The 14,204-nt window shown below is 40.3% G+C and overlaps 1 protein-coding gene and 1 pseudogene across 1 annotated transcript; one reads left to right on the top strand and one right to left on the bottom strand.

Moving 5' to 3' along the window:
* The first annotated feature begins 4,441 nt into the window (after positions 1-4,441).
* LOC143611221 (zinc finger protein CONSTANS-LIKE 4 pseudogene) lies at positions 4,442-5,448 on the top strand (annotated as a pseudogene).
* A 1,149-nt stretch (positions 5,449-6,597) lies between these two features.
* On the bottom strand, positions 6,598-8,962 carry LOC143611128 (F-box protein At2g02240-like). Its single transcript, XM_077085437.1, has 4 exons — positions 8,891-8,962; positions 7,382-7,573; positions 7,186-7,262; positions 6,598-7,039 (listed from the first exon to the last, which is right to left on the bottom strand). The coding sequence occupies exons 1-4, from the start codon at positions 8,960-8,962 to the stop codon at positions 6,598-6,600; spliced, it is 783 nt and encodes a 260-aa protein (XP_076941552.1).
* Between the last annotated feature and the right edge of the window lie 5,242 nt (positions 8,963-14,204).

Here is a 14,204-nt window from a genome sequence, read left to right as displayed (position 1 = left end):
AAGATTCTCGCGCGTGTGGGAAAAGTTGCCTACAGACTTGACCTGCCGCCCGCGCTCAGTAATGTGCATCCAACGTTCCATGTATCCAATCTCAAGAAGTGTTTAGCTGACGAGAACCTTCACATTCCACTTGATGAAGTTCAAGTTGATGAATCTATGCATTTCGTTGAGAAGCCTGTTGAGATTATGGATCGCGAGGTTAAGCAAACCAAGCGCAGTCGTATCCCTATCGTGAAAGTTCGTTGGGAGTCCAAGCGCGGAGCCGAGTTTACATGGGAAAGGGAAGATCAAATGAAGATCAAGTACCCGCACCTGTTCTCTGCGCAACCTACTTCGAGATAAATTTCGGGACGAAATTTCTTAAAGTAGGGGAGACTGTGACATCTGCCCCGATCCGACCCGACCCAGGTACCCGTTTCTCTGACCCTATCTCTTTCTTTTATTATTTAATATTTATACTTATATTTTACTTTTAATAATAATAATATACTTTTCCTTCCCGCCTCTTTCTCTCTCTTTCTTTCCGCCGTCCCGTCCCTCTCCTTCTCTCTTTCCGCCTTCTTTTCCCTTTTGTCGCCGTCCCACCCTTAAGCCTTGTTTCCCTCTTTTTCTTCTAACTCTTTGCTTGTCCTTTGTTCCTTCCCGCCTAAGGTTGTCTGCGCAGCTCCACGCGCCAGACCCCTTACAAGGAATCCTGCGTGAAGACCACCTGTTTCAGCGATACGCGAGACGAACTCTTCTCGCAGCGCGCTAAGAATTGTAATTCTTCTCGCAGCGCGCTAAGAACGGTAGTTCTTCCCGCGACGCGCTAAGGATAGTAGTTCTTCTCGCAGCGCGCTAAGAATCGTAGTTCATCCCTCGACGCGCGAAGAATTATAGTTCTTCCCGCGGCGCGCTAGGAATTTTAGTTCTTCCCGCGGCGCGCTTAGAAATGTAGTTCTTTCCGCGACGCGTTAAGGATAGTTCTGTCTGCCTTCGCGCTCGCGCTCTCTTGACCTTCTGTGTCTGCCTTCGCGCCTTAGCCTTCTCGCGCTGAACCCTTTGAGTTTCTTCTGTTGAATCTAGCCGTTTGCTTTTGTGTTGTCTTATCTTTTGTGCTGTTGACCTAATCTGCTTTATGTCTGAAAAGTTACTTTCGGCGCAGCATGCGCACCAACCCCATTGGTTGGCAGAAAAAGTGACTGACATTATCTTTTGAGATCTGCTTTTTCCATGCCTGACCAGTACCTTTATCTGACCCGCCCATGCCTTTTTACTGTTCCCTGACAGCTTTATCTTGCCCCCTGCAGCTGCCATATCTTTCCATATCTTTTGCTTTTGGAATCTTTTGCTTTTTGAGATCTTTTTCCCCTTTTCTAGGGATTATGTCTCCTAGGGTTTTCCTATAAATAATAATAATATTTTCATAACACTACACACACAAAACACTTAATCTCTCCTGTTCTCTTGCCCCTTGCTCTCTCTGCCGCCTCCCTCTCTGCCTCCGTCTTCCTCCCTGTTCTGCCCTGCTTTTCCGGTAATATATATTATATATAATAACTTACTTATTAATTATGCTAACTTATAATCAAGACTTAAAACAAATCATTAAAACAATAATCTTATTTATAGGTTAACTTGTGCTTGTTTAAAGTTGGTTCTTGCTTTATCTTACACCGCATCGTTTATCAAGTGAGTAATCTCGTACCTAATCCCTTTTTGCTTTTAATGTTTTGGGATGTTCATGTGTTCATACAAACTTGAGTCTTAAACTTGTTTATGAACTTTAGTCGCGTGGTATCCCATGTGTTGAGGACGTTTACTTGGCTGTTTATTTGTATGTGTGTATCATTAACCGCTTTGTTCGGCCTATTCCGAAGTTTTCATGGATCCATTAGATGAACACGGGAGACCTATCGTTTACGGTTTTCTTTGTTTACACTTGCACAGATGTTTTCTCGTTTTTGTGCTCAATTGGGAGCACGGATTGAACTATGAACTATGAGCTATGATCTATCTAGGCTTGATCACAATCTGATTGCACCCTTGTTAAACACCAGACATACACGTGTTGCGCGCAGATTTATTGTTACCTATGTATTGTATTAAACTTGATTTCTCACCAACACGCAAGTGTTTGACGTTTATTTTAACACATGTTCAGGTTTGCAGTAGCTGTTTTGGAGCTTGTGGACACATAGGAAGTTTCTTTATTTTGGACCTAGATTAAAATGTATCAAGACAAGTTTTTGCTGTTCGAATATTATAATTTATAATATATTGATTTATGATGTTTTATGTTATCTTGTGTTTACCCTGCGCGTGCGCGAATGAATGTATTTATTAAATATTGACACCCAATAGTGTCACGAGTAATGAAACAATATGTGGCGCCCCGATGTATAATCCGCCTTTGGTCGGGGTGTTACACAAGTGGCTGGTAATTGTAGAACACTTTTTTGATTTCTTTATTGGCGTTTTACTAAAGCAAACAAAAAAAATCCTGGAATGAATAAGAACATAGTTTTATCTTTTAAGCTTCAACATTTGGTTACAAATAAACTATATCACACATAAATCAGGACTGCTCTTCTATTAGAGATGATCCACTCTTTCCTTTATTCACTTGATTTAATCTTTGTTGCTTTAAAGATTAGGGCGTTGATATGAAAAGGAAAATCTGTAGTTATTAATGTTGTGTAATTCACGATTAAATATGGAATCACCATCACTTTTAACTTGTGGATGAACATTTTAATGAACTTAAGAAGTCGTGATGGTGATTTCTAGTGCATGATCTAAATGTGGATTAAAGGAAAGCTGCATGGTTATGTAAATGGGTGTTTTTTTTAATTTCATTGGAAATTCAGTATCTTAGCGTTTATTCAATCTGCTTCATGTGTTGCAAAATTTGATTTCTAATTTCTGTTTCTGTTAAAGTCTTTGATGTTATTGTGTTTTCAGTTCGAAGCACTTGATTGGTTTTGCAATCCTTGGACTGATGGCTACCTTGAATGACAAAGTTTTGATTCAATAACTTGAATGACAAGATAAATATATATATGCAAGTTTCTAACATGTTAAAAATGTAGATATCTGCATTAAACTTTACTTTTTAACACATAAAAGCATCAAGTCAAAATGCAAACAAGAAATATGCTAACCGGGAGAAAGAAGGATGAAAGGCATTGACTTCAAACCGAATCGGGTACTGCAGCTATGGCTTCAATCATCGGTCCTTGATGATGCTCAGCCAGTGCTAAAAAAAACTCAGATGCCAAAACACAACAATCTCAAAACTTTTTTGGAACATATTTATATAAACCATGAACAAAGATCATGAAACGGGTGGGTTAGACAGATTGAATAGTTGGATAACGGGTCAACACAAGTCCAGTGTTCACCTTGAAACGTTAACTTTTAATTGCATATATTAATACGCATTTTGGATTACTTCCAAAGTGTTTGACCCATTCCTTTTTTAGCTAAATTTTATTTGCAAATTTCTTTTGTATCATAAAATAGCACCAGCAGCTTTAGACATTCTTCTTTTTTATCAACAAGGTTTGGTATGAACTTTGGTAGATAACAAAATGTAACAACAATCTCTTAGCAAGTGGAAGCATGAATGCTAATCTACAACTTGAAAACGATACATTCTATGATTCAAACAAGCTTGTAGCACGTGGCATCAACACTTGGTTTAATGTCGCACACCTTGTTTAAGTATTAATATATGTATTGTTTACTCGGCCATCATATTATAACTTTATTAATACTTCAATATTTGTTCCCCTAATTTCCTACACGAGTCAAAATGCGTAATAACATGACTCGAAAATAATCAATTTTTGAGCGTTTAAATTAACTCATTTAAAAAATGGGTCTTATTTGAGTTCACATGTTTAAAACAGTTTTAATTAAATATGTCCATATTAATCTGCTTAATTTAACAAGTCGTGACGCTAACCTGTTTATGGTTTGTCTAACCCATTTTTTACAACCCAACAACCAAAGTAACACATTTACAACTAACTATTAGCCCCCACCAATTTGACACATTCAAAAAATTTGTTTAGTTCCTACATGGCTACATATTGCAATGGCAACACTATTTCTTCCAAAAGGTCATAACACTTGTCATCCCTATTACTCGAGTTCAAATCTCTTTTACAGTGATGCTACCGATATTTCAAAACACACGTTGGGAATTGAACCTAAGACCTCCTCTAAAAACCGTAAGGAAAACCTCCTAGTCACCCAACAAGATAGAGAAATATTCGAGATAAGCGATTTAAATCTTGCTCACCCCACACGTTTTAACCCATGCTTTGACCGCAAGTCAATGGCAATATTTGTCCAAACTCCAAATCATAACGTTGCCCGTCCCTCAATTATGGCATAAAAAGGCCCCTCCACCCATTTTGGCTAAGCCTACGCCACGTGTCAACACATCATTGGCTCTACCCCCAATGCGGATAGCCTTGATGGATACTGAAAAGGAAATGTAACGTGACTTGGAACAACAAGAAGCAAAAACCAAAATCAAAACAATAAACACTCAAAACGACATAACCAAAAACCAAACCTCCATGGGCAAAGAGAAATGGACCATGGCTACAACCCCATGCGACTCGTGCAAAACGACTTCGGCGAGTTTGTTCTGTAGAGCGGACTCCGCCTTCCTATGCATCCCATGCGACGGCAAGGTCCACGCCGCCAACAAACTCGCGTCACGCCACCCGCGCGTGTGGATGTGTGAGGTGTGTGAGCAAGCTCCCGCGAGCATCACGTGCAAGGCCGACGCCGCTAACCTATGCGTCACGTGCGACCGCGATATTCACTCCGCTAATCCTCTCGCTCGCCGCCACGAACGGTTTCCGGTGGTTCCGTTTTACGATCCGGCAACTGAAGCGGCAAAGATCAACTCCGGCGGTGGAGGTGAGAATCACTACTTACTTGATTTTGACGTTAATGTAGCCGGAAGTGAAGCCGTGGAAGCGGAAGCTGCGTCATGGCTACTTCCGAATCCGAATATGAACAAACTCGGTGACGGATCTCAAGATGATGATCTGAAAGTTACTGAGTCGGAATCGGAGTACTTGTTTAACGAGATGGATCCGTACATCGATATGGATCTGAAAACGGCGGACCTAAAAGCTAATCCGATTGTTCGGAGATACAATTCTGCAACGGACGGCGTTGTACCGGTACAGGACACTACTAATAATAATTATCAGATTCAGCCGGATGTAGTTGAAGGATTACCTGCATATGACATGGACCGCTGACGTGTCAAACCGCCAGGAGTCGTCGACGGAGGTATATCCAACGCCGGTAACGGGATTCGATCGAGAAGCGAGGGTGTTAAGGTACAGAGAGAAGAGGAAGAACAGGAAGTTCGAGAAGACGATTCGGTATGCTTCCAGGAAGGCGTACGCAGAGACAGGATCAAAGGACGGAAGCTGACTTCGAATCGTCATACGGCGTGGTTCCGTACTACTAATAATGTTTGTTACCGTTAAGCTTTTCGGTTAATCCATTCCATGTCCATGTGTATATATTTAAATTATTGTTAGGTGTAACTGTTTTAACCGTCGATTTTGGCTTTCTTGTATTGTATTATTATTATTATTATTAAATATTTGAGCCCTAATATTAATTTGTCTTGAGTACTATAGTTTAAGTTGGTCTACTCAATAGATGAATATCAGGATCACCACAACAGAAGCTGAGGAGATGTGTTAATTTTGCTTCTAACTTTTTATTTCATTTTGAAGGAGAATATGTTTATCATGACTATATATGGGTGAGTCACTATGTGATGGCCACGTGCTCTGTTGATTCATGCTTAGTTAGGGGCTCAGGGAAATACTCTATAGGCCCTGCTTTTATATTCATGTTCGAAGTATGAACTCACACACACTTTAAATCGTTTAACTCAAATACGATTTGTTTAACCCATTTAACTAAATGTGTCAAACGAGAAGACGAGTAGTTATTATGTTGTAAATTGTAAACGTGTTATTCATGCTAATTTGTAAAAAAAAAAAATAGAGCTGTCAAAATTTATAGATGCCAAAATTTTGGATGCGTGTCACGTATGGTTTTGATTCAAACAGTCGGTAGGGATGATACCACTTATTCTATCATAATCATCGAGTTAAAATGAGTATAGTGAATAATAGAGTCCATTTAATTTTATGATGTTACATGATTCCTATGATTTGAGGAATAAATATTATTGATATTTTACCTATTAGAGTACTTATTAGGTGATAGATAATATGATCGATTGTAAACAAAAACACAAGACCATGTTTATCTTCATTCTTCAACATACATATCAAATCGATTAATCAGTAGGACAATGGTTCGACACACCTATTATACATTTCTACGTTTTAATATTGTTTCCTTGAAATGTCACTTTAATTTTGTGTAAGTTCCAACACTTCTAACAAATATTAGCAGGATCGACTAAGGGTTGAGATGATATATCACCCCAATAGGAGTTGTTTCATGGAAATAGGATTTGAAATATCCTACCTCTTCGAAAGAAAATTGAAAACAAAGTTTGCGTTTGTTGTTAATTCTTGCCAGGTTATAAAAGTGCACCTATGCCGGTCTAAACTCAATGCCTTCAATAGTAAGTCCACTAAGCCTCTTGTCACCACGAGTTCCCAATGCAAGACACATAGGAATCATATTAGTGGTAGTAGAAGTTCGGAATTCCCAAATTTGTACTTCCATCCAACCATCGTTCCTCCGTTGTGGAAGGCCTTTAAATTTCGGCCTATTAAGTGGGTTGTGGGTGTTTTGATCAGCCTTTGGTCTAATAACTGGGGTTTGAGGACTTACTAAATAGATATACCGATGGCGATTTGAGTTAGTGTCTCCCAGATCCTCCACTAGAAGAGGAGCTTGAAATTCAGATTGGTCTTTTGGTAATTTGTAAACAAGGTAACTTGCATATATTGTTTGAGACGACACCAAATGAGATTTGATATTGCCCATGATATTAGGAATCCGAAAAAGACACTGAAAGGCTTCTCCAAATCTGAAAAGTATTAGAAAATCATCTTACATGTAAAGAAAGCTAGAAAGGCTAGAAATTAACTCATAAATGTGTAGTGTTTGTTATCATAAACATTATTATGTACACCTATAATTTGCTAAATCATATCTAATGTGCTTTAAAAGAACCTTGATTCGGGTAGAGTCAGCCTGTATGAGTATAGGTCCCATGTGGAAACCGCTCTTGCTGATAGCATGTGACATTTCTTTTCATTTTTGTCAAGAAAAAACCAGTATCAAACAATAATTATACAGATGTGTAATCAGTTGATGTTCATAGGTGGCTCCACAACTACATATGAGAAAAAAAAACGAATTTACTTACAATGCTGCTTTTGTTGACATCCCTGAATAAGAACCCTTTGCGAATAGCCGAGTACGCTTCCTTCTTTGTTTTCCATTGCAACCTATATTTTGACCATTTCATTACGTCTTCGTAAGCAGTTGACGGTTTTACTTCCCAATTTTCGTCTGAATCTGATATGGGTTGATTCTCATCTTCATGTTCAAGCTCAACCTATAGAACTCAACCATGTTAGATGAGCTATATGGGTCATCTTACATTGAAAACAATGTTATTGAGGCTAACCTCTTTTCCAATAAAGTTTAAAATAACTAAAGCAAAAACAAATAATATTAATTAATGATGCCATGTATTAAACTTTATTTGTCATCTTACTTTCTCAAAGGGCCAAAACTCGATGCCTTCTGCTTCTATGGGAGTATAAGAATTAAACAGAATTTCAAGATCAACAGTTTTGTGTTCACAAGTAAACTGATACAACTCACACATCCACCATCCATCTTCTCTCTCAAACACAAGGTATGAAATTGAACTTTCGGTCTCCCCTTGTAATTTATATTTGAGGGCTATACGTTCATGACATTTTCTCTCCTTCCTTGGGAGCGTAAACTTGAATACAAGGTTCACCGTGTATGCGATTCCTGGTGATAAGAATTGAGATTTTACACGTGTTCTGACTCTCCCATTCTTATAATGGTAGGGGCCCACGGAAAATCTGCGTGAATAGCAACAAAGAATGGTACATTGCTTTATACTTGTATTATTGCAAATATATTCTCATAAAGGAGAAGAAGGCCACCTTGAATTAAATTCACCCTTAAATTCATCTGGTTTTGAATCCACACATTCTATGAATGATATCATTTCACAACGCTGTCCCTTCTTATTCAATGAAAACCACTGTCCATAGACAAGTTCAAGTTAGTTAGTTTGGATGATATGATTTATGAGAGTATAAATCAGACTAACTACTAAAATAAATGTTGGGGGAATTCTGCAAATCGTATATCTTCAAAAAATCGGGGAGTCATGATCACACTTTCAGATCAAATCCATTTGTGGTTCATAAATGAATTGATCGAATAAAACTCAGAATTGAGAGCAAGAGTCAAGTATGGATTTTTGTGAGAGATCTTGATGAACGACACAATAAATCAATTGATCAAGTAACAGTTTACTAGGGTTAGTTCATGTATTTAAAATTCAAATACACCAAAATACGCTCTTGTTTATTGCATCAAAAGTATATACGAATTTAATAATAATTAAATTTGTGATGCAATTTAATATAAAACATATGTCAAAATAAAAAAAAATTGCAAGCTAACCTGGCAGCTTGACCCAGCCAAGGGCTATACCCCTAGGCCTCGCCAAGGGACGTTGCCCCTTGGAACCCCCATGACTTACTGGCTTTGCCCCTAAGTACCAATAGGATTATAAATTATAAGATCAAATAAGTGTGCACCACGCACCCGACTTATTTATATTCATATTACAATTAACTTGATTAACAAGTTAATCCCTAATTACACTAAAATCACTAACAATGCATATGATCGCCTTTTTGTCATTGTATACAGATTGTGATGCTGAAGGTGGCATGTGGTAGTTGAAGCTATGCAGTTAATCTCGGTGGTATCTCGGTTATCGGTATTGACCGATATTTCATCGATATATCATCGATATTCCTAATATCAGTGTATTAAGTCTTAATTTTCAACTTTTAGTGTTTAATGTTGGTGGTTTGAGTCTTAATCAGTTCCTACTTGCTACAATTGTTTAGGAAGTGTTTCAAGATCCCATGTATGATTGGACCTTAGAGCCCCAATTTCATCTTCCATAGCCTGTCGCCATCCTGGGTGAGCGAGAGCGCTCATCACATTTCTGGGAATCGGGTAGGAATCAAGAGTAGTGGTGTACGCATGAGATTCAGGAGATAGGTGGGTGTAGGCAACATAGTCCTGAATCGGGTAACGAGTGCATTTCCGGGGTTCTTTGCGAAAAGAAATAGGTATATCGGGTAGTGGTGCACCAGGAGGATCATAAACGGGTGTATCAGGGGTAGTTTTTGGTAAAGGTGTCGGATCGGGTAAGGATGTATCAGTGAGAGGTGTAGATTGTTCGGATGCAGACGGAAGATCTGAGGGTATTTCGGGGTTGCGGCCTGGATGTGAATCAAGTGTCTCTGATATTTGACCCTTACCTCGCCTAGCATATGTGAAAAGCAGTGGCTGAGGTTCTGTCGGTGGGTCAAAATCAACAGAGATTGGATCGGTAGAGGGAATCGACACAGGAATGGTGGGGAGGAAGGGAGATGTGGGTATATTAAGGTCGGGAAACGGGTCAGAAACAGGAGTGGAACACTCGGGAAAGTAAGGATACTCATGAAAAGTGACATCGGCACTAGTAAAGTATCGGTGAAGTGATGGGCTATAGCACCGATACCCTTTTTGAACCCGTGAGTAACCAAGAAAGACACAACGAATGGCTCGGGGATCAAGTTTGATGGTTTTCGGACGATGGTCATGAACATAGGCGACGCAACCAAATACTTTAGGTGCGAGAGGAAATGGATCACCGTTGGGAAATAGTACAGAAAACGGTGTTTTTACCATGAAGAACGGGTGTGGGCATGCGGTTAATCAGATATGTGAGAACGGCATCTCCCTAAAAACGATGAGGAACACGTGATTGGATCATGATTGTGCGAGCAACATCCAATATGTGACGATTTTTGCGTTCGGACACACCATTTTGTTGAGATGTATACGCACACGATGATTCATGAATAATGCCGTTGGTTTTTAAGTATGAAGAAAAGTCGGTGGAAAAATATTCTTTAGCATTATCAGATCGTAAAGTTTTAATGGTGGTTTTAAATTGGTTTTGAACATAAGCATTAAATTCTCGAAATATGGAAAATACCTCACTACGAGATTTTAACAAATAAACCCAAGTAGTGCGAGAATAGTCATCAATAAAGGTAATAAAATATTCAAAACCCAACGTAGATTTGGTAGGGCAAGGAATACATCAGAATGCAAAATTTCAAAACAAAAACTGACTCGATTAGACACTCTAGGGGGATAGGGACGCCTGGTATGTTTACCAAGTTGACACGACTCACAATAAAAATTAAAAGACGAAAGTGGTAAATCTGGTCGCATTTGCCTCAGAACCGCTATAGAGGGATGACCTAACCGACAGTGGTCCTCCTTGACTGAAGCACAAGCATTTTCTGTAGGACGTGACGGGAAGGTTAAGCGGTAGATGCCTCCAGATTCAAAACCTGTGCCAATCAGACGGTTCGTCCCAAGTTCCTGAAAGATACAGTGAGTAGGATAAAATTTAGCGGAGCAATTGTGTTGTTTAGTAAGTTGGCTTACCGAACAAAGGTTATCGGGAAATTTAAGAACAAACAGAATAGACGAGAGGTTTAAGTTGGACGAGGTGTTAATGGATCCAACCCCCAATACAGGACAGGAAGATCCATCAGCAAGTCGAACAGGTTGGTGGGAAACTTTATTAAGGTTGGATAGAATACCCGAGTTCCCAGTCATGTGATGAGTAGCACCCGAATCAATAATCCAAGATGAAGAAAGACTAGGCAGCGTACCTGAATCGGCCGTATTGGCACGTGGAGTAGGGGCAAGTGTCTGAGAGGCTAGAAGCTGCTGGAGACGACAGTAGTCCTCTTCACTAACTGTGTAGGTAGGAGTGGCGGTTGGATCTGAAATCTCACCAGTGGCAGCCAAACGAGCTTTGGGACGAGGAGGTGGCTGACTTCGAGGGCGGTTCGGGCAATCCCATTTCGTGTGACCTGGTTCCTTGCAATAGTGACAAACAAGACCACCACCCCGTCCAATACCCTTTTTGTGGGTCGTATGAGAACCTCGACCGGTACCTTTACCAGTAGATGTATACATAGCCGATGTATCAGTAGGAGTTGGAGTTGCACCAGGACCATACATTTCCCGTAATAGATGATATGTTGATGCAACTGAAGATGTAGTAGTGGAGTTGCTCAACAGTAGGGGTCGGGTGCTTGAATACTTAGGTGATAGCCCGACAATGAAGGTCATGACATCCATCTTGGCGTTTCGCTCCTCCTGAATCTTCAAATCAGTAGTGGGTGGAAACAAAGTGCGAAGCTCATCTCGGAGTTTGGAAAATCGTGTAAAATAGTCGGTAAATGTAGAATCGCCTTGCTCGGCCCGACCATAGGCTTGAACCACATAATAAGCATGAGAAATAGACTCTTTAGCCGAAAAGGATGAAGAGAGGTGATCCCACATTTCCTTTACGGTGGAAAAGTTTTGAGCAATAGTAAGGATTTGTGTGTCCATAGCATTCCATAGGGCCATTTGGATTCCGCTATCATCAATTCGCCATTCTTTGGTAATCGGGTCAGGTGGTGGCTTAGTGAGATGGTCACCTTTGTCCATACTAGTAAGACCCTTTTGGACAAAGAGACTCCACGAACCCCAATTTTTTGAGTCAAGCTTAATGGGAATGCGAAGGACAACAGAATAGTTGATAATACCTGGAGCAATCTGACTTTCAGTGGTCTTTTTGTCTGCAATTGAATCTGGTAGCTTGAGTGCTTGAACAAACTCGAACACAATAACCGAGACAAACGGAAAAAAGTTGTCGTATCAGAAAACTAACAACACAAGGAGCTTCGGACCGAAAAAGTAATAAACCTGGAAAAAGAACGGCGGCCGGAGAGTGGTTCACGCGCCATCACGCGGTGGCGCGTGGGCGGCAGTGACGGCGGAAGGGCGGCGCGTGCGGCGTCGGATTTTCAGGGTAGGCAAATCGGAGGGTGTAGGTTATGATGGCAGGTGCGGTGTTGGTAAAAAGTGTCTCGAAAAAAGATTTCGTGACCTGAGCAGAAGGTAAACCGAGAGGAGTTTGATTCAGATCTAAGGCCGGCTGTCAGGATGTTATAACAGATCAGATGGCGGCTAGGCTAGGGTTTGGATCGAGAGCCGTAGCTCTGATACCATGTAAAGAAGAAGATGGTTGTAGTGAAAGGAATGTTTATTACTTGAATGTATGTAAAATACAAAGGGGACTACATCTATATATACACAAGCAAACCCTAACTTACAACCCATAAAAAGGCCCATGTGCTTTAACCAACTACATGGGCTAAAACCCTAATTATAACTAAATACAACTAACAGATGCAAAGCCTATCATACTGGGGTAATGGTATGTTTCTAAATCGACCAGCATCTCTTACATGAGTCTGCAAGCAACCACAAACACGTGTTATATGCTTTGCATAACAATAGCAATAAAAGCTTGTTTAGAGCATGTAGGAGAGTGTTCGTAAAATAAAATAAAGAAACACCTTCGAATAAAATTACAATGAATGAATGACACAAAGCACATGGAGCAGTAAATAAAAGTGTGATTACAATTTGGAAAGCAATAAAATACAACTGATATAAACAAAATTGAAAGAAATGAGATTAAGCAGAATGGCGTGACTGAGCATTCCTGTTCAACACAGGTCCCTTAAAACAAATTAAACGCCTCCTCCTAGAATCTGTCTGTTCCCCAAGGTAAAGCAGGCGAAGTAGTGTCTACTGCTGTGGAAGACTCGAACCCCCTTATTGTACCTCGAAAAGTGGTAAGATGATAAAGAAAGGATCGACATAAATCCCTTTGAAGTGTTTGCATTTTTGGTGTGTGTTTCAACTAAGGAACACCTTATTTTTATAGTGAAATAGAAGTTAAACAGTCCCGCCATTATGCGCCATAAATAAAATGAATAATAAATTGCACTAAATTTCTTTAGTGGACTTTCTTTGGTTTTAAAGATCTTGATCGAAGCGGAGGATTTTTGGTTTCAACCGCTCCATTCAGTGAAATTCGTGTTGTATCCACAACTACAGAACTGGCCGTGCTATAAAGACACAGTGAACCAGTCGCATGTGATCTCAGCGCATCTAGTCCGCTTGTCCTTGTCGTTCTACAAACCTGTACCAACCGCCCCTTGGTAGCAGTCACACAAGTTGCGTGCTACTGTGTCTGCACCAGTCGAGCCCGCTGCCCACCTAGACTGTGCTAGTCACACGCCACGCACACGGATCTGTTGCGTGCTTGGACTAGGCGTACCAATCACTCAACATCACCTGGAGTCCCGTAGCTAGCTGCACCACACCGCGATCCATGGTAGCCAGGTCACGTCAACCGGAGTCTGTATCTAGCTGCACGATGTTAGCATCCACGCTAGCCAGGTTGCTACACTATTGTATATTGGTACCACGAAGAGTGTGCCACGCGTACGACCCGCGACCCCACAACAATGTGGTTGAGTAGCAACCTATGTTAGGACATGGCGCACCTGGTTACAAGATAAAGGTAGCTGTCAAGTGGCTTGCAGTGATGTGAATTGCAACATAAGCTATCAAAGTGTCACATTGCGTCGGCGCGTGTGTGCAAGTTAGGGTGCTTTGTATCCTTTAGGGTCCTCACTTGTTTCTCCTTGTAAGAAGAACAATATCTCAGGAAGGCTTCTAATTATATACCACTCCCAATTTATTTTTTATTTATTTTGGCAGCTCTAACAGCCACAAACACCTAAGTTCAAGAATCGATATCTCATTCATCTTAGCTCCATTCCAGACGCCGTTTGTTTCGTTGCGAAGCTCTCACACCATAGAACACAAAAACAAACAAATAACACTTATACACTAACCACAGTTACATCCAAATATTTATATCCAAAGTCAATGAAAAATACACTTTCACACCTACTAAAAAACCTCATTTTTTCCACAACTATTCCAACAAAAACATACCTTGATGTACTCATCCCACAGCCGATCAT

The sequence above is a fragment of the Bidens hawaiensis genome, unplaced genomic scaffold, assembly GCF_021521415.1.
Source record: "Bidens hawaiensis isolate Kalapana, Puna unplaced genomic scaffold, B.hawaiensis_p1.1 tig00000237_1, whole genome shotgun sequence".
Taxonomy (NCBI): domain Eukaryota; kingdom Viridiplantae; phylum Streptophyta; class Magnoliopsida; order Asterales; family Asteraceae; genus Bidens; species Bidens hawaiensis.
Note: the sequence above shows the minus strand (reverse complement) of the source record. Positions and strands in the feature narration are given on the sequence as shown.

Bases quoted from the DNA above. Each gene is read 5' to 3' on its own strand.
- LOC143611128 (XM_077085437.1), bottom strand. From the start codon at position 8,962: ATGCCACCTTCAGCATCACAATCTGTATACAATGACAAAAAGGCGATC. The intron at 7,574-8,890 runs GTAATTAGGGAT...TGAGTTCTATAG, and splicing joins GCATTGTTAGTGATTTTAGT to GTTGAGCTTGAACATGAAGA. The intron at 7,040-7,185 runs GTTCTTTTAAAG...AATACTTTTCAG, and splicing joins CTGACTCTACCCGAATCAAG to ATTTGGAGAAGCCTTTCAGT.